The 20,512-nt window shown below is 41.5% G+C and overlaps 2 protein-coding genes across 3 annotated transcripts in view; both read left to right on the top strand.

Annotated features, from left to right (window-relative positions):
* The window catches only part of LOC101428943 (intelectin-2), a 399,980-nt gene that overhangs the window by 318,073 nt on the left and 61,395 nt on the right, over positions 1-20,512 (top strand). The gene's annotated exons all lie outside the window — the stretch shown is intronic.
* SLAMF1 (signaling lymphocytic activation molecule family member 1) overlaps positions 9,576-20,512 on the top strand; it is a 39,723-nt gene continuing 28,786 nt past the window's right edge. Inside the window, exons 1-2 of one of the 2 annotated variants that reach the window (XM_004448395.4) lie at positions 9,576-9,768; positions 19,637-19,978. In XM_004448395.4, coding sequence (XP_004448452.1) covers positions 9,693-9,768; positions 19,637-19,978 — 418 coding nt within the window. In that variant the 5' untranslated portion in view covers positions 9,576-9,692. The remainder of the gene's footprint in view (positions 9,769-19,636; positions 19,979-20,512) is intronic. The other variant, XM_004448393.4, reaches the window with a different exon arrangement.

The following is a 20,512-nucleotide window of genomic DNA, read 5'->3' as shown; positions in this document are numbered from 1 at the left end:
CTCTTTCCTGGACTCATTTCAGGTCAGCCCATCTCATCAGTGTGACACAGCACAGGAAGCCTGTCCTGGGCTGCATAAAAGGTCCATGAGCATCTCGCAGAGTGTTCCCCTGCTGTCTCTGCTTCTCAGTTGGCTAGGAACCAGAACAATTCAGAGATAAAGGAATGACTCTAGCTCCTCACCAGGCTTTCCAGGGAGAGCACACAGTGATTTTTTATTATTATTATTTTTAAAATAAATTTTTATTACAGAAATGTTCAACTTACAAAACAATCATGCATATGTGTAGAATTCCCAGATGACACCTATTCACCAACATACCACACCATTGTGAAATATTTGTTACAGATTTTGAGATAATATTATCAGACTATCACCACTAACTGTGGTCCATAGTGTACATTTGGCATATTTTTTTCATACCCCTATTATTAACACAGAACATCTTTGGAATTGATGCAAGAATATTATAGTATTACTGTTAATTATAGTCCATAGGTTACTTTAATTTTATTTTTCCCATGCTTGTCCACATTTCCTCCACCCTACAATAGTGATGTACCTCCATTCTAGTTCACAGGAGGACATTCTTTCATTTGTACTATTAACCACAATTCTCATCCACCTCTGGGTTCAGTGTGTTATTCAGTCCCTAGATTATTCTCTAGCTTTCCTTCAGTTGACATTTACATCGCTAGACTATCCTTTTCAGCCACAATCCCATTTATAAACCAGCTGCTACTCACTATAATGTGTTATCATAAACTCTATCCATTTCTACACTTTTATAGTCAAGTTAATTAAAACTTCTCTATACATTAGGCATCAGGACTCCTTCTCAGCCGTCCTCTTATCTCCTGATAACCTATACTCTAAGTTTTAATCCAAGCATTTATTCTTCATATTTAGTTCACATTAGTGAGATCAAGCAATATTTGTCCTTTTATGTCTGTCTTATTTCACTTAGCATAAAGTCTTCAAGGTTCAGCCATGTTATATGTATCCCAATTTCATTTCTTCTTACTGCAGCATAGTATTCCATCATATATATAAATCACATCTTGTTTTTCCATTCATTGGTTGATGGTCATGGGTTGTTTCCATCTTTTGGCAATTGTGAATAATGCCGCTATGAACACTGGTGTGCAAATGTCTGTTCATGTCACAGTTTTCAGTTCTTCTGGATAGATTCCTAGTAGAGGAATTGCAGGATCATATGGAAGTTCTATATTTAGCTTCCTGAGGAAGCTAAACTGTCTTCCAGAGAGGCTGCACCATTTTACAATTCCACCAATGGTAAAGGAGTGCTCCTATTTCTCCACATTCTCTCCAGCACTTACTGTTTTTTGTTTTTTCAATACTGGCCATTCTATGCTGTGTGAGATGATATCTCATTGTCGTTTTGATTTGCATTTCCCTAATACTTAGTGATACTGAACATTTTTTCATGTGCTTTTTCACCATTTGTATGTCCTCTTTGGAGAAATGTTTAAGTCTTTTACCCATTTTAAAATTGGGTTGTTTGCTCTTTTATTGTTGAATTGGATGATCTCTTTATATAGAATGGAAATTAAACCATTATTGGATATGTGGTTTCCAAATATTTTCTTCCACTGAGTCAGTTGCCATTTCATCCTTTTGATGAAGTCCTTTGAGGTACAAAAGTGTTTAAGTTTGAGGAGGTACCATTTACCCATTATTTCTTTTGTTTCCCGTGCCTTGGGTGCAAGGTTTAAGAACCTACTGCCTATGGACACAACCAATCCAATGTCCACAGAGAAAATGTGGAATGGGTGTAGGAAGGGTAGCCATGGTGGCTGCTGGGTTTGGGGAATGGGAGGAAGAGATGAGATGTGGAGGCGTTTTCGGGACGAGGAGATGTCCTGGGTGGTGCTTCACGGACAATTACGGGACATTGTAGATCCCCCCAGGGCCCACTGGATGGAACATGGGAGAGTGTGGGCTATGATGTGGACCATTGACTAGGGGTGCAGTGATGCTCAGAGATGTACTTATCAGGTGCAATGGATGCGTCACGATGATGGGAGAGAGTGTTGCGGTGGGGGGAGTGGGGGGTGGGACCTCATATTTTTTTAATGTAATTTTTAAAAAATAAATAAATAATTAAAAAAAAAAAAAAGAAACTACTGCCTAACACAAGATCTTGAAAATGTTTTCCTACATTTTCTTCTAGGGGTTTTATGATTGTCACTTTTATATTTAGGTCCTTGGTCCATTTTGAGTTAATTTTGTATAAGGTGTGAGATAAGGATCTGCTTTCTTTCTTTGGGATATGGATATCCAATTCTGTTGAATATCCATTTGTTGAATAGACCGTTCTAACTCAACTGGGTGGGCTTGACAGACTTGTCGAAAATCACTTGACCATAGATGTGAGGATCTATTTCTGAACCATCATTCAATTCCATTGGTCTATATGTCTATCTTTATGCCAGTACCATACTATTTTTACCACTATAGCTAGGTAATATGATTTAAAGTCCAGAAGTAAGAGTCCTCCAACTTTGTTTTTCTTTTTTAAGATGTTTCTGGCCATTTGGGGGCTATATTTGGCGTAATCTACCAAATATATTTGATAATTGTGTTTTCCAGTTCTTTAAAAATTGCCGGTGGAATTTTTATCGGGATTGCATTGAATCTGTATATAAATTAGGGTAGAACTGATATCTTAGTGATAGTCTTCCAATCCAGAGTATAGGATGTTCTTCCAATTATTTAGATCTTTTTAAATTTTCTTTTAGCAATAAATTGCAGCTTTCTGAATATAAGCGCTTCACATATTTGGTTGCGTTTACTCCTAAATATTTGATTCTTTTAGCCACTATTGTAAATGGAGTTTTTTCCTGGCTTCCTCCTCACATAGCGCATTACTAGCAAAATATCACTGATTTTTGCATATTGATCTTGTATCCTCACACTGTACTGAAATGATTTTTAGCACTAGTAGCTTTGTTGTAGGTATTTTGGGATTTTCTAGGTATCGGATTATATCATCTGCGAATAGAAAAAGTTTTGCTTCTTCCTTTCTGATTTGAATGCCTTTTATTCCTTTTTCTTGCCTGATTGCTCTAGTTATAACCTCTAGCACTATACTGAGCAACAGTGGGGACAGTGGGCAATCTTGTCTTGTTCCTAATCTCAGTGGGAAAGCTTTCAGTCACTCATGATTGAGTATAATATTAGCTGTGGGTTTTTTATATATGGTCTCTATTATGAGAATGTTTCCTTCAATTCCTATATTTTGTAGTATTTTTTATCAAGAAAGGATGATGTATTTTGTCAAATGCCTTTTCTGCATCAGTAGATAGGATCATGTGATTTTTCTTCTTTGATTTATCAGTGCACACAGTGGTTTTGCCAAGAAGCTTTCTCAAATTGTCTGAGCTTTGTATGGAGGGAAAAACAAAGCTGAAATGGTTATCCAGAGTTTCTAGGGTACTTTGCAAATAATTTTTGTATCTAACACTTTGTATAAGAAGATAGATAAGGGTTACTGGAGGCAGATTTTAGTGAACATAAAAGGTCTGAGGTTGATGACTCAATAGCTATTTTTAGTGTTCCCGAACACTGTTGCTTCCTATAAGGAGTAGAATGCCATAGGCATTTCCCTCTTTCTAGCAACTTATGCCAGTAGAAAGCAGCCTACATGGCTGCTATGCAGAGCAATTTGAGGGTGCTAGGAATGCTTCTCAAAGAGTTGTGGAGAGAATCCATGAAGCTGTGAATCTCTCTCAGTCAAAATCTCCCCATAAGGGACATGAAGAGATCTGGGTCAGTCCAGGGCTCAACCCAGGAGGGGAGAGGTCTCCACAGGTTTTTTCTGGGGTCTGGAAGGAAGGAAGGAGCATCAGTGGAAATGACAGGAGTTGGAGAGGACATCTTTAGGTGAAAGATGCCTTGTGATGACTCTTCTTAACCTCCAGGCTTAAATGCTCTGATCCAAATCTACATCCCTGGAAGAGGTTCTGATGTGGGAAACCTGGTAAGGGCCTTGGAGAGGGCAACCTCAGCAGCACAGGCTGGGTAAGGGCCAGAATGCCCAACCAGTGGACTTCAGAAGACACACTGAGTGTGTTCACAGTTCTCCTTTGGGGCCTGGGTCATTCAGCATAGCCATCTGCTCAGGAGAGTGAATAGCTGGAATGAACACTCAGGGTAAAGAGAATGGGTAAAACCTAGGCTTGGGCTGGATGCACCTCACCACCCACGGCCCAGTTTCCTCCCCCATTTCCTCCTCAAATCTCCACAGCAGGGCCTTCTGGTTGACTGGTCTGCTTAGCCCCCACACCAGACACCTGTCCCCATGGGCTTTATAAGCCTTCCTCATCTCACCCAGCAGGGCTGAACCCAGGGTGTTTTTCCCAGTGCTTTCCCCAGCTAAATTTAGACTCTACAATCAGGTCTCCTAGGAGATATTTCAGGGTTTGGGGGAATTTTGTATTCTCATTTTGCTTTTGTGGGGTTTTTTCTTTGCTTATCCAGATAAATATGCTCATCACAGGCTCCATGTGGACTGAGTGGTTCACCTGCCCTCAGAGACCCCTCCCTGTGGGTATCACTCATATTATAGAGAAGCTCCAATCTTAGTCTGTAATGAGGACGGCCACTGGCTGGGAAGCCAGGATGTCGCAGGAGGAGCCCAGCCCCAAGGTACCTGCAGGCAGGACGCTTTGCCACCCCTAGCCATAAAGCCTCAGGAGAGAGGGCAGCAAGTCTTATGGAGACACTTCACCCTCCAGTTTAACAGTAAAAGATGGGCTCATAGTGAGCCTACCTGAGGATGTTGGGGAGAGGGGTTCTTTTCCACAGATTTATGGGCCTCTCTACTCTAAGGGTGGGGCTCTGTATACCCCAGGGAAGGAAGTGGTGCTATGCCTTGTATAATGGAGATGAGGGGCTGGAAATGGTGCTGACTGAGGGCTCTCCTGCTGCCAGTGCCCTTGTCTGTGGCAAAGGGAATGTTCCATGGATAATAGGCTATTGGCCAATGTGGGCCTGAAGACCTGGCCAAGGTTTCTGCTCAATATAATGGAGGTGGTATGGTGTATGGATAGAGCACAGACTCTGGAGTCAGACAATTCAGGATTTGAATCCATTCCTTCCATTTTTTTGCTTGGAGTTATTGAACAAATTATTTATTACACAAATTATGGCTCTATATCTCAATTTCCTTACCTGTAAAATAAGGATAATTATGTCTGTTTTGTACTATTAAGAAGATTAATGGAGTAACCTATGTGAAAGCCCCAGGCATCTAGAGAGTTTAGTAAGTGGGATTTCCTTCCTCCTTACCCTCTTGAATTCATGAGACTAATCAGTACACTACAAGGAAAGTGAAAAGAACTCTTGGCCCAGAGTCAGATTTCCAAGTTTGGTCCAGGTCCTGCCTCATAGCACTACAGGCCATGCCTCCTTTACAGAGTTATTGTAAGGATCAGATAAGGTAGTGAATGTGAAAGCTTTTGAAAATGGCTTTATAAATACAAGGCATTATCACCAGTGCATCTTTTGTTGCTTGTCTGCTAATGTCCACTTTCTAATGACCACTGCGAGAATCAACTTGGTATACTGAGCATACTAACTGCGCAGAGGTGGTGTTATGGATTGAATTGTTGAAATGTCTTCAAAAAGAAATGTTCAAGTCTTAGCCTTTGTCCCATGAAAGTGACCCAATTTGGAAATAAGATGTGATTAGTTCAAATGATTAGGGTGGGCCCTAATCCAGTATCATGGTGTCCTTAAAAGAAGAGGAAATTTGGACACAGACAGAGAAGGTGACCGTGTGATAGAGGCAGAGATTGAGTTCTACTATAAACCAAAGAACATCATGGATTGCTGGCAAACAACCACCAGAATTCTACAGACTTCTGAGGAAGCATGGCCCTACTAACACTCTGATTTTGGACTTCTGGCCTCCAGAACTGTGAGACAATAAATTTCTGTTGCTTTTAGCCACCCAGTTTGTGATATTTTGTTACAGCAGCCATTGAAAACTAATACACTTGGGTTAGTCACATTGTCCTTCAGGGCTTCAGAACCTCCGTCTAAACCAGCTCCGATCCCCATCAAATGTAAATTTTTATTGGGTTTTGGATTGCACTGAACACTAAAAGCTTTCAGACTAATGCCCAGCACTAGCTTAACCTCAACGTGTGTCTATGAAGAAGGAGGATGTGAAGTAGAGTGAGGATGCCTCATGGTGGCCACACCCAGTTACTGGTGGAAGCAGAATCCTTCCACTCTTTACCCTGGCTTGCTGAGGCTGGATGAAGACTAATTCCAGAACTTAGAGGAAGAACAAAATAAATTTTGAAAAAAACAACAACAAACCTGTATATGCCAGTCATTGGGAGAGAGAGACTTGACACAAGTAAACTAGAGCATACATTCCAGAAACTGTATAGCTTAAGGAAAGAACAACCAATCTTGGAGATGGCCCCTTGGATTATTGCTTTCCCATCTAAAAAATGGAGTTAATAATGATAATAATACCTCCACTAAGGTGTTCCAAGTATTAAATTGTATTACACTTAAAAGAACATAGAATGGTTTCTGTCTCAAAAAATATTTAAAAATAAAGCTAGAATAAATGGGAATTAGCAAAACAGAGGCCCATTCTGTCCTGGCATTGTTTCTCAACTGAGTGGTTGTGTGGTCTGTACCATTGTTATTGGATAAGGCTTTCCCACTCAATACTCCCAAATCACTGAGTTATATTCCCACTGCTACTTTATAAATTTAGAAAGAGTATGTCACTCACCCACCCTTCTTGCTTTTGGTTATTTATTGTACAGGTAATGACAGCAGTTTCCAAGTAAATGCTTAATGACTGGCTCTCTGAAAAGCACGATGTATGTATATATAAGTAAACAAGCTTATTATAAATTTTATTTATACAAAGGACATGTAGGGAAGGAGATGTGGCTCAAGTGATTGGGCTTCCATCTACCATATGAGAGGATCCAGGTTTGATCCCCAGGGCCTCCTGGTAAAGGCATGTCCATGTGGTGAACCAGTGCCTGTGCACTGAGCCAAGTGTCTGTGTGGTAAGCCAGTGCCCTTGTAGCAAGCCAGTGCCTGTGTGCCTAGCCAAGTATCTGCACAGCAAGACAAGTGCCCACGCGGCATGCCAGTGCCCACGTGGCGACCTGCGCAGTGTGGAACAAGATGATAACACAACAAAAAGAGAGATGAAAGGAAGAGTCAAGGTGAGATGCAACAGAAATCAGAAATTGAGGTGGTGCAAATGATAGGGAAACTCTGTGCCCATCAGAGGTCCTCAGGAATGAATCCTGGTGAATCCTAGAGGAGAAAATGAGAAGATAAAAACAGAAATAGACACAGAAGACCACACAGTGAATGGGCACAGACACACACAAAAAAAATAGCAGGGTGAGAAGGAGGGGGAAGGAAAAAAAGGATATGTAGCATACAATTTACAAAATACAATTATTGTAGTTTAATAAATTGTGCAATGCCCTTTATTATAAATGACAAACGAGTATAGTTTCAACATGAATGATGGTCAATATTTTCTTTTAAGTTAAGAAATGTAGGGAAGTGGATGTGGCTCAACTGACAGAGCATCTGTCTACCATATGGAGGGTCCAGGGTTTGATCCCCAGAGCCTCCTGACCCGTGTGGTAAGCTGGCCCACGTGCAGTTCTGCCAAGCACAAGGAGTGCCCTGCCACGCAGGGGGCATAGGGGTGCCCTATGCACAAGGAGTATGCCCCGTAAGGAGAGCCACCCCGAGTGAAAAAAAAATCACCACCTGCCCAGGAGTGGCACTGCGCAAATGGAGAGCTGATACAGCAAGATGATGCAACAAAAAAGAGACACAGTTTCCCAGTGCCACTGGATAATGCAAGAGGATGCAGATGAACATACAGAGAATGGGCACAGAGAACAGACAATAAGGGGGATGGGGAGAGAAATAAATAAAATAAATCTTTAAAAAAAAGAAAAAGAAATGTGAAGTCACAAAGACACTCACTCGAACATCAGTGATGTTACCAACTTTTTGCTGAATTGGATACTAGGTTTTGAATATTGAAAAACACCTCCTCACCATTGACCATGAGGTGCAGAGGTGCCCAAAGATGTACTTACCAAATGCAATGGATGTGTCATGATGATGGGAACGAGTGTTGCTGGGGGGGGGGGGGGGGGAGAAGTGGGGTGGGGGGGTGGGGTTGAATGGGACCTCATATATTTTTTTTTAATGTAATATTATTACAAAGTCAATAAAAAAAAAAAGAAAAAAAAGAAAAACACCTCCTCCATTTTTTTATGCTTTTCACAATGTACAGGCTACAGACACCTCACTTTTACATTTAACTTGTGATGTTATGTTTTCTCTATCACTTTGTTACGTCTTGACAGACAGCCAAGCAATAAATACTCCCACCATAGCTGATTTCAAGCAACCAACACTATGTAATTGAACTCAGTGTTGGGGAAAAAGGTGTTGTAGCACACATGATACAGTATTTTCACCATAGAGAAACAGTAGATGTAAATAGCCTTGCGAACATACAAATGGTAAACAGTCATAAAATAAGAAAATAATGAGTTGAATATTCATTAGCTTTAGTTTAATATGCTATTTAATTGTAAGTTTATGTAATTTAATTTTTAGTAATGACCATGACTAACAATCAGCTCACAAGATTCTCAAACCTTTAACAATTGGCCCTTGTAAGCTGGTATGTGCTGGCTGCAGCACACCACTGGGTACTGGTGTGGGAAGATGGTTGGGTAAGAGAAGGCAGAAAAAACAGTGAGGGAACTAAAACCAGCGAGGATAAATAGAAAGTTCACAAAAATCACCTGCTTTTACTACCCTGGATCCTCTTAGAGCATACCTATGACCTATTAAAATGGACTTTAAAACACTAGCCTAGCCTTTCAAGGTCTGCTTTAAGCACTGATCTGCTAATTCTAACCCCTGTTCCTCAATGAAAAATGAGGCACAAGCTCTGAAATAAAGGTGGTTCCTCCAAATAGCATAGAGCTCACTAGGTTCTACCACAGGGTATCCAGCAGGGAAGAGGGATTTCTCCAACTGATCTGCATGTGCCCACCCCCACCCACTCCACCTCTCCATCATCTACAGTACCAGGACCTGACTATATTCAAAGGTGTACTCTAAAAGTACGGAACACATCAGAAGGAAGAGACCCCACAGCTCATTCACATTCAACCATCCAAGTTCTGCTTTGAACTAACGGATCCAAATTTGGGGGATGGTTGACAAAACTCCGTTTTCACACTAGACCTGATTACAAAGACTTTCTTCTCACTCAAAGAAATGTTACCAGAGGAAACAGAGAGGTTGGGGTACCCCTTTCCTGGAGATCGCTTAGGGGGAGGGAGCACATTTCTGTGACTCTGCACAGCCTTTTTCCCGACTCCAGAAGTCTAAGCAGTTGACTCGTACTTCTTGAGAATAGCAAAGTGATTTAAGACCTGTAAAGGAGATGAGCAATCCTCAAGACAAGCAGAAAAAGTCCCAGTGAGACAGGAAGCCTGCTGGTTTCTGATGCATAAACTAGAGCACAGAGGCAGCACTGCCTGACTCGTAGTTCATAGCTTGTAGCTCGCTTCTGCTGGAGCCCTGGCTTCTGTGAGTGGCTGCTGAGCTCTCAGCTGGGCTATTTCCACTGGCTGATGGATCCTAAGGGACTGTTCTCCTTGAACCTCGTGCTGTTTCTTTCCCTGGTTTTTGAGCTGAGCTGCGGAACAGGTGAGTGAGTGTTCATTTATTTGAGGGCTTCCACAATCGCCTGTCCGGAACCAGCATAGCTCTGTTGATGTTGGTGACTGTTGTCCTGCTACCTCTTCCTTAGGAACTCAAAGTGTCTCCTACCTCTTTCAAAGAGGAAGGAACATTATGAGTTCCTGGGTCCCTTCCAAGGTTCAACCCACCAACTCTAGTTCCTAAGGAAAAGATATAAGGTGAAGGCACAGCTTACATTCAAGGCCAGCCTCTCAGGGTGAGAAGCTTGTGTCCAAGTCCTGGTTGAGTGATTGGTTTTTACATGGGTAGCCTTGTGACAAAGACCCGGGCTAGAAGGGCTGAGCTGGAGAGGTGGGACTCTAGGAGAAGATTCATCCTCCATCCCTGTCCAGGAGGAGAATCCTCACGCACACAAGCAGACGAAACAGGAACAAGGTCCAACAAGAAGGGCTTGTAGCGGGAAGAGAAGTTAGAAGTGAAACTCCAGGCCTTTGGCTGAGAATAGTCAGTGACCACAATGTGTCCACTCTGGTGGTTATTTTCCTAGAAAAGAAGATTTGAGGCAGAAAGAAGTTTCAAGAGGGGAGGAGGCCAGGTTTCTGGAGTCCAGGGCTGGTGGGAAATGTAAGTCTAGAACCTCAGGGTCAGAGCAGCTCGGGCAGTAGGGCCAGCTACATACAGAATATTTGGAGCTGGGTTCTTCTCCTATTTTTCCTCCTCGCCTTCCTCTAACGGTAGGCTGGTGGTAATATCAGAGCTATGAGGAAAGGTACTTCAGAAAGAAAAAGCCAAGCAAACAGTGGACTTTGGGCTAACTATGTGAGTTGGGGTGAGAATCAATTCCTTTCTGCTTAAATACCTCGGGACTTTGATTAGCTTGTGGGAGTAGAAGCAGCATCAGGGAAGGGGGGAAATCCTGAAGCCCAGGGTGTTTTGGTCTTGGGCTTTTTAAGACCACAAATCCATTATGGACTTTTCTAGGAAAAGCCCTGAGATATGCCAGGGATGTGGAGGACCTGCAAATGGGATCTGTCTCTTGCTAGGCTCCCAGATGAAGAAGGCTACAGGGTGCCTGAGCCCTTGCTGGGCCCCACTTTTCTTCAGAATCTGAGAGACCCATGGTTCTTACTTCCCAAGGTCTAGGACAGTAAGAAATGCACTCAGGACTCAGAAAGCCAAACTGAGCCATGCCATAAGGAGAGCCAAGCCTTCCTTGGTGGACCACCTGTCTTGGAATGGTTCTTGGGGCCATAAGGAGTGATGGGGTTGAACTGTGAGCTGAACTTTTCTGTCTCTGTGTCTGTTTGATTCCTGGTCAGTCTGGCCCATGCTGTCTCCAGGTTCTGTTGACAGCCCCTCTACTGAAAACTGTGGAGGTCAATGGTTAGTGAGAAAACAGCCCAGCCCCCAAAGGAATGTCCATTCAATCAGCAGCTACTCCCTTCCTTGCATTCCATCTTCTCTTCTGAAATTTGTACAAATTTTTTTCAGTGTTTTATTTTTAGATGTGCAGCCTTTTGTGAAACCACAGTGAAACCCAGGTAGAAATACTTTGCAAATGGGACAGGTCAGCCATGAGAAATTTACCTAAGAAGCCCAATTTCTTGTAAAATCAGTACCCATTCTTCTCTGCATGTCTACTCCATTCAACTTCCAACTCTCAGCCAGAATTCTAATAAGTAAAAAACTTCCACAATTCCCTTTCCCCAATAAAGTGAATTTTACATTTTCCCCAGTGGAATTTTTTGTTCTTCCATGCAGGTCCTCCCCACCCCTTCACACACACACTGGAGTGAGGGGTAAGTGAGTGGGTTCACTGGTTCCTTTGATGTAAGCCTAGGTGCTTCCATCTCTTCAAATATTTAATATTCAATGGTAATATGATAACATCACCTTCACTGTCTCCAGCTCTAGACTAGAAATCAGAACAAGATTATTTGGTTTCATCCATAAATTGACATTAGACAATCCCATTCACTGCTGTCTATCGAGTTCCATAATGTATCAGGCACTGTGCTAGACATGAGGGAAGCTAAATGAACAGCCAAACTTTGCCCTGTACCTGGCACAGGGCCTGCTATGTAAGAGTCCATCCACAGGTGTTTGTTGAATGACTAATAATAGTATATAATGCATGGTTGCCACATTCTAACTGCTGATTTCAGTGCTTTATGAGTATTTTTCATTTAATTCTCACACTAACCTTAAGAGATATGTATTATTTTTACCATTGTCATTTTATAAATGAGGACAGAGAGGCATAGATTTGTCCAACAATTTCTCCATGGTCACATAGACTGACCCCATGAATGAGCTTATATTTGAGGTGTGAAGGGGCTAAAATTTTATACAGATTCCTTAGTAAAAATTAGAAAATACTATCTATAACTGATGTATATTGGAAAGTGCTATAGGAATTTTCAAGAGGCAAGAGACTAGTAAAATCATGGAAGGATTTAGATGACACGTACAAGTAATTGATCTGGAATTTGGAAAGTGGATAGAAACTTTTTTCATCATTCAAGTTTCATTTAATTTTTTATTAACTAGTTGGTTATTGAAAGAGTATCACATATATGTCTGTAAGACTTCAACAACACAAAAGGGTGTGGAATGGAGACTAATTTCCCTCCCACACTCCTTCCTGGAGGCAACTACTGTTAGCAGTTTCTCATATGTTCTTCTGAAACTATGCATCTGGCAAGTGGGATATTATGGGCCTTGAAAAAGAGTATTCTAGATGAAGGTACAAATGCAGAAGCCACGTGTCATGAACGTGCAGGGGATGGTAAAAGGTGCATTGGCCTGATGCCTAGGGTGCATGGCTAAGGTACTTTCATCTCCTCACCTGCAAAGTGAGGAGAAGGGTCCCCATCATTTCCTCCAGTGGTAAACCTCAAGGCAGCAATAATGATAAAGCAGAGCACATTTTGATTTTGGAGAGAGGAGAACTTAGACTCTACGTTGTCATTTGTTCATTCATTCAATTTTTTCATTCACTTGGGCAGCAGGAGTTTATTGAGTTGCTACTATGTTCCACGTCCCTGCTGGGGATCCAGCAGTGAACAGACAGACATAGTCCCTACTACTGGAAGTTCTAATTGAATAAGGATGACAGGTATCCAAACAGAAGTGAAAAACTTGGTGAGCGATTTGAAGAGAGATACCAAGTGCTTTGGAAGTGTATGGAAGGGGAAGTGTACACTAGGGGTCAGTGAAGCCTTCCCAGAGGAAGGGATGTAGAGGCTGAGACCTGAAGACTGGGACGAGCTAACTAGGCAAACAAGGAGTGGTTAGAGGCTTTCGGCTGGGGGACAGTGAGTACAAATATGCTAGCGTAGAAGAAAAGATTCAGCATTTGAGCTTCTATCTTGGCTCAGCCCAAGGCCTTGGTTGGTTGGGGACCTTCTCTGGAAGGGCAGATGGGCACTTAGGGAGGGGCGTTGGCAGTTCCTTCCTAAGGAATGCACTCTGGAGAGGACAGGTCCTGGGGGCAATAGGGTATCATGGTTCTGAATACTTATTGCTGGTGGCGGGGGTCGAGAATCGAAGGTTATAACCTGCAGATAGTGAGGGAGAAAAGAGTAAAGAAAGACTTAATAAGGGGGAAATGGAAAGGAGAAATGAGTTTATATGGCTACGAGTTTCTAAAAAAGAGTCTGGAGGCTGGCAGAAGGTTTGCCCTCATGCACAACTGAGCAGAGTCAGAGAGACAGATAAAGCAGATACAACCCCCAGATATTGGTTCCTTTGAGGGCTAAAGAGACCCATGGGAGTTATGGTCATGGCCGATGGGGTTAACTACCAGGGCAGATGGCCCCTCTTTGGAAATGGTGTTTATGTGTGATGAATCTGGACTCAGATGGGATCTCCCTTCATAAGACTTTCATGCTAATGTGCTGGAGGTGCAGTTAATGTTGGGGTTTAAGATATATTTAGGGGATTTGAATCTCTGGACTGACAATGTGATAGCCAGATCCTGAGCCTCAACAGACTCCAGCACCTACAATCTGATTTATTGGACTTACCACACTCAGCTAAGATGGAGGTGAAGAAGGACAACCACCACACCATGGAGCCTAGAGTGATTACAACTGAAAATGGGAGGATTGCATCCAGCATCCAGGTGGAATCTGAGCCTCCTCTTGACATAAAGGTGCAATGGACACAACCAATCCAGTGTCCACATAGAAGAGGTGGCATTGGATTGGGAAAAGTGGACATAATGGACAAAGGGTATGGGGAAAGGCAGGAAGAGATGAGAGGTGGAGGCGTCTTCAGGACATGGAGCTGCCCTGGATGGTGCTTCAGAGGTAATCACCGGACATTGTAAATCCTCACAGGGCCTACATGATGGAATAGAGGAGAGTATGGGCCATGATGTGAACCAATGTATATGAGGTGCAGAGGTGCCCAAAGATGTACTTGCCAAATCCAATGGATGTGTCATGATGATGGGAACGAGTGTTGTTGGGGGGGGGAGAGGGGGGGTGGGGGGGGTGGGGTTGAATGGGACCTCACATATATATTTTTAATGTAATATTACAAAGTCAATAAAAAATAAAAAAATTAAAAAAAAAAAAAAAAAAAAAAGAAAATAGGTGGAAAATAAAAAAAAAAAAAAAAAAAAAAAAGAAAGACTTAAATGATGAGTGAGAATTAAGGAAGGGGTAGACAGCTGACCTAGAAATGGAAATCATCAATAAACTTCACATGACTTGAAAAAAAAAGATTCAGCAACATCAAGGACTAGGAGGACAGTGTTTTGTTTGTTTGTTTGCTTGCTTGCTTGTTTACAGTTTTTAAAGCAGTCTTAGTCACATTCTGTATTTTCTTCCTGGGCCTAGGTTTACTGTAAGAATGGTGGATCAATGAATCCTTCCGTAAGTCCACCTGAAGGAAATGCTGTAGGAAGATGCTATAAATGCACATAAAAGTGTCGGCACTGAAGGGAAAAAAAAGGAAGGGGGTTATAATTAGGTAGAATTCCATCTTGTAAAAAAGGTTGGCTAAATTCGACTAATTGCAGCCCAAGGTCCATAGATCCCTGTGAATCATTCTACTTTCTAAGCATAATTACCCATGAAGGAAAGTGAGTGGGTATTTCCAGCTACAATTGTTTCCTCCCAGACTTTTTTGGTAAACAGGGGTTGACTGAATCACAGACACACTGGAAAACACTCATCAGGTAGTGGGGTGTTTCAGGGGCAGGGACTCCTCTTAGAGGATTTTATGAACCACTTTACAACCCCCACTTATTTTTCCACCTATGCTTAGCTGAGGTGGATTTCAAGCACCCTTCAGACATCACCGCTCGCACCCACTCAGGTCTTGCTTCAACATTCTGTATGTGGGCTGTGGAGCAGGAGGGTCTTGTCCCCCCACTCTTCCTGACAAAGTTTTGATTCCCTTCCCCCAACCGAATACTGAATGCGCATAAGCTGATGGCATCTGCCCCTTACTTTTTCTCTTAAGTTTGGGTGTTTGTTTGCGTGCTTGTTTAGGGTTTTTTTTGTCTATTCCCTTCCTCATTCTATATCTCTCTTCTGAATTCCAAGTTCTGAAAATAACCATGATATGGAGTGTGCCAGGTTAGGTGGGAGGAGGGGGTACCTGGGAGAAATATGAGAAGGTGGTGGGTTATAGTCTGAGAGCAGGAATCATTTTCATTCCTTTTTTTCCTCCTCCATATCAAAATAAGTCTAAAACAAAATCAACAAACTGATGATGGCTTTTAATCTTGTTTTGAACCTCAGACCCCTTTGAGGGATGAAATTTTTGGATGCTGTCCCAGAAAAATACACACATGTTCATCTATCTACACAACGTTTTTTGTATACAATTTCAGGGCATACAGCCACCACATGGCATTTCTACTTTCATGTACAATGCTGTATTTTCTATCATCTCTTTATATAGAAACGTTTAGGTTTAGGACGGTACTTGCAATTGAGGCATGTAGCCACCAGAGCTGCCACATTATCTGACCATCAGGAACTGGTAAGTGTGGCTGGAAGAAATTTCAATACGCTTCCCAACTTATCTTTGTTGAAAACACACACATGTGGAGTGGGTGTAGCTCTGTAGTTGAGTGCCTGCTCCCTGTGTACGAGGTCCTGGGCTCAAGCCTTGGTACCACCTAAAAATAAAATAAAATAAAAAATAAAACACACTTACACATTAATAGTCCTCATATAATTAATTAAACAATAGTGAAGAACACTATTTTACAAGTTGATAATCAAACTGAGGGGGTGGATAAATTTTTAAATTTCGTTGTGGTAACATACGTACAAAGTAAAATTTTCCATTTTAACCATTTTAAAGTGTACAATTCAGTGGCATTAATTACATTGACTATGTTGTGTTATACCATCACCATTACCCATTACCAAAGCTTCTTTCTGTCTCTATGAATTTACTTATTCTAAGCATTTCATATAAGTGGAGTCATACAATATTTGTCCTTTTGTGTCTGGTTTATTTCATTAAGTATAACATACTCAAGGTTCAACCATGTTGTAGCATGTATCAGAACTTCATTCCTTTTTGTGTCTCAATAATATTCCATTTTATATACCACATTTTATTTGTCCATTCATTTGTTAATGGACACTTGTATTATGTCTGCCTTTTGGCTTTTGTGATTAATGATTCTATGAACCTCTCTGTACGAGTATCTATTGGAGTACCCATTTTCTATTCTTTTAGATTTTTGCATAGAGTGGAATTGCATGGTAACTCTATGTTTAATTTTTCTGGAACTGTCAAACTGTTTTCCAAAGATCATGACAATATTCAAAGGAACAAGGCCCTTACCGCCTTTCTCACTTTTCCCTAACAATTAGGTAACTTGACCATTCTAATCCTGATTTTAGCTCAGGTTTAGGAAGACTGCTTTTTCTTTCCCCCCAATCTCTGAATTTCTATTCAGACGTTAGCTAAGACATTTACAGGACAGTACTGGAATTTCAGGATACTTTGCCATCAAGAACATTTTGCCCAATTTGCCCAATTTCCCAACCCATCTTAACCACAAGTCAGTTACATCTCTTCTAAGTGGCTGATTACTTAGGCAGATTATTTTATTTTATTCTTCTGGCTCTCTTATCAAGTAGAACAATCTATGCTCTCTCTGAGTCACGAGATCCTTCTTTTACAAACACTAGCTTATGGTTGTGTTCAGTATATACATGGTGGGCAAAGCTAAATAAGAGAGCTCTTAAGTAATATGACTTTCAGCATTTATAAATTCAACAGACAGTTATTGAAAGCCTACTATGTTTTTGTGTGATTTATGTATCTTTTTTAAAAAAGATAATAATAATAATAAAGTCTACTGTTTGCCAAGCACCATTGTAGCTACTTAGGATAAAACAGTGAGCAAAACAAAGTTCTTCTTCTTGATTAATTTGCATTCTAGTGGAGGAGACAAAAATAAATAAAGATATAATATCAGGCAGCAATAAGTACTATGAGAGTGGGGTGCTATTTTTAGGTAGGATGATCAGAAAGACCTCTCCAAAGACATATATATATACATACATATATATATATATATATTTGTATGTATATACATATATATATATTTTTTAGCAGAACCTAAAATTAATTGAGGGAACAAACTATCCAGATATATGAGGAAGGAGATGTCCAGAGAAAGGGAATAACGAACACAAAAGCTCAGAAACAAGAATTTTCCTGGTGAGACTGAGGAATAGCAGGAAGCCAGTGTGGGAGGGAGCAGGGGCAGGGAATGGAGCTACAGAAGTACCAGGGTCTGGTGTAGGCAGGGCCCTGGAAACCATGGTAAGGACTTTGGATTTTATTCTGGGTGACAGAAAGTCCTGGGAGTTCAAAAGCTGGAGGGAGACAAAATTTGACATGGTTTTAAAAGGTAACTCCGCTCCTTGTATGAATACAGGGAGATCAGCTGGGAAACAATGGCAGCTCCCAGTCCTGTGACAGTGATAGCAGAAATGAAGGAGGTGAGAAGTGATCAGATGCTGAAAATACTCTATGAGCAAAGCCCACAGAGTTACTGATAGACTGAATGTAGAGTATTAGAGAAAAAGAGAAAAGCAGTCAAGGATGTTTCCATTGTTTTTGCCCTGTGAAATTGGATAAATTGTGATGCTGCTTGCAGTAAGGGTGATGGAATCAAGTGCTCATTTGCTAATTTTGAGGTAGCCTTTAGACCGCCAAGTTGTGATCTGTATCAACAGTCAGGAGTGCAGGGGGAAGTTTGGTTGGGAGATATAACTCTGTAAGCGTACCAGAAATAGGTCATTCCTTTCAACTGGATGAGAAACTGGCAAAGTATGAATGGGGGAGAAAAGGGGTCTGAGTCCTGAGCCCTGGGATACTCACATGTTCAGAGGTTTGGAAGAAGAGAAGATTCCAGTCAAGCAGGCTGAGAAGGGGCAACCAATGAAAGAGGAGAAAACCAAGAGAGTGTGGTGTTCCAGGGACCAAATGAAGTATTTCAAGGAAGGAGTGACAAACTATGTCAAATGCTGCAAAGAAAGCAAGTAAGATGAAGACTGAGAATTGACCGGGCATTATGAAATAAACAGTGACCTTGACAAGGATGGTTCCAGCAAGTGGTAAGAAAAAATATTTGGAGTGAGTACAGAGAAAACAGCTCAGGAAATGGGGACAGAAAACATAAACAGACATGAAAGGACTTTACTACAAAGAAAAGCAAAGAAATGAGCAGTGTCTGGGGTTGAACCTGGGGTCATAGGAGGGATTCTTAAGATGAGGGAAATTATGGCATGTTTGCAGGTTGATGGAAATCGCCCAGTAGATGCAAGGGTGGGGGGTGCAAATGCAGCAGCAAAGCCTTGGAGTAGGTGAGCTTTCCGTGAAGGAACAGGCTAGACTTACATGGGAGCATAAGCCATCCATCCAGGTAGGTGAGTAGATTCGGTGGTGGTAATAAATGGAGGTTCTCCTTTTGTTTCTTCTATTCTTTTTTTCAGTGGCAACGTTGTCAGCTGAGAAAGAAGGGAGGAAGACAGATTGTGGGTTTGAGGAGAAAGGAGGTGTTAAATGATCAGCAGGTTTAATCAGTGGTTTAAACAGTAATATCTTTTGAGTTTCATTGGTTTGGTTTTTTATTTGTTTTTGCTGGCTCTGCCTTTTTGCAAGAGAGAACTAAAATAATTTTCAACCTCAAAACGAACTATCTTAGGGTTTTTTTTGGAAGCTAAGATTCCAAAGTTTAGAAACTTGGTTCACCACCTCCCGGTCCCACTTTCCTCAAATTTTCCTCTTTTTCTCATCTTCTGAAATGATACTCCTGCCACCCTGACCCCTTGGGCTCATGAGCTCAGAATCACTTTCAGTTGCTCTCCATCCTTTATTGTATCTACCCAATGGTGGCAAGAACCATGGGTAAGGAATTAATAGACCTGGAGTCTAGTTCTGACTGCCACTTACTAGTTATGTGATTTAAAAGAGGTCATTTACCCTCTCTGTTCTTTAGAGACCTTAACTATAACTGCAAGTCGATAAAATTCTCTCCCAAATTAAAGAAACCCAGGGTTCTAGGTAGCCTAGAATTATATCCTAAACAATTTTTTAAGAAGGTACTAGGGATCAAACCTGGGACTCGTATGTGGGAAGCAGGCACTCAACCACTCGAGCTACATCCAGTCTCCTATTCTAAACAATTATAAGATTTCCATAGGGGTTTTTTTCATCACTGAGAATATAGTGAGGCCCCTTATGACAGTGTGCATACTAAGGACCTGGCAACCCTAGGGATAACCCAAGAAGAAGAGGCAGAGCCTTCCAGTTTGTCAGTCGTGACTCAACATGGTTCTCAAAGTCCTCTATAATAAGGGACTCTCTTCTTCTCCCTCCACAGGTGGGGACATGATGTACTGCCCAAAAATTCTTCATATGTTGGGAAGAAATGTGATACTGCCCCTCGCATGTCCAGGAGTAAATAAGAACATGTACAAAAGCATCCGCATCCTTGTCACTGTGGCAAAATCACCAGCAAGCAATGTCAAGAAGAAAATCGTGTCTCTTGATCCATCATCTGAAGCAGGCTCTCCAAGCTATCTAGAGAATCGCTATAAGTTTCACGTGGAAAACCTGAGCCTGGTGATCCTGGCAAGCAGGAAGGAGGATGAGGGCTGGTACTGTATGACCTTGGAGCAAAACGTTTCAGTCCAGAGCTCTTGCCTGAAGCTGGAGCTTTATGGTAATAATGGTTTCTTCTCCAGTCCACACTGCAGGGCCAGAGTGGTCACTTGTCCAAGAATTTAGGCTTCTCTTATAAGCAAAGGGAACTTAGAAATGAAAATAACTTGAGAGATCATCTAGTCCAGTGGCATTAAACTGTTTTTCATTGCAGAAGCTTTAGAGCAGGGATTCTTAGCAAGTGAGCTTGAATTGAAATTAAAAAAAATAAAGCAAACCTTATTCTTATGGGGATGAGTTGGTGGGGGTGTGATATATTTATTAAATAATACACAGTATAGTATGGACTTAGTAAGGGATCTATAGTTTTCACCTGACTGGCAAAGGGATCTGGGGAACAAAAAAGGTTAAGAATTCCTGCTTTAGAGATTCTTTTTTTTTTCTTCTTTCTCCCTTTGGTGATAGTGAAGCATGAACTAACCTCATCCCCATTTCCCAAATAAAGGAGCCAAGCTGTCTGCAACCTGGATGGCTTAGAGCCCCAGGAGTAATAGTTTGCAAATAAGATTTTATTTGAAAAAAGGGTGGGTTTTTC

Source organism: Dasypus novemcinctus, chromosome 13 (assembly GCF_030445035.2).
Source record: "Dasypus novemcinctus isolate mDasNov1 chromosome 13, mDasNov1.1.hap2, whole genome shotgun sequence".
NCBI lineage: Eukaryota > Metazoa > Chordata > Mammalia > Cingulata > Dasypodidae > Dasypus > Dasypus novemcinctus.
This window is presented reverse-complemented; position numbering and strand designations above follow the sequence as displayed.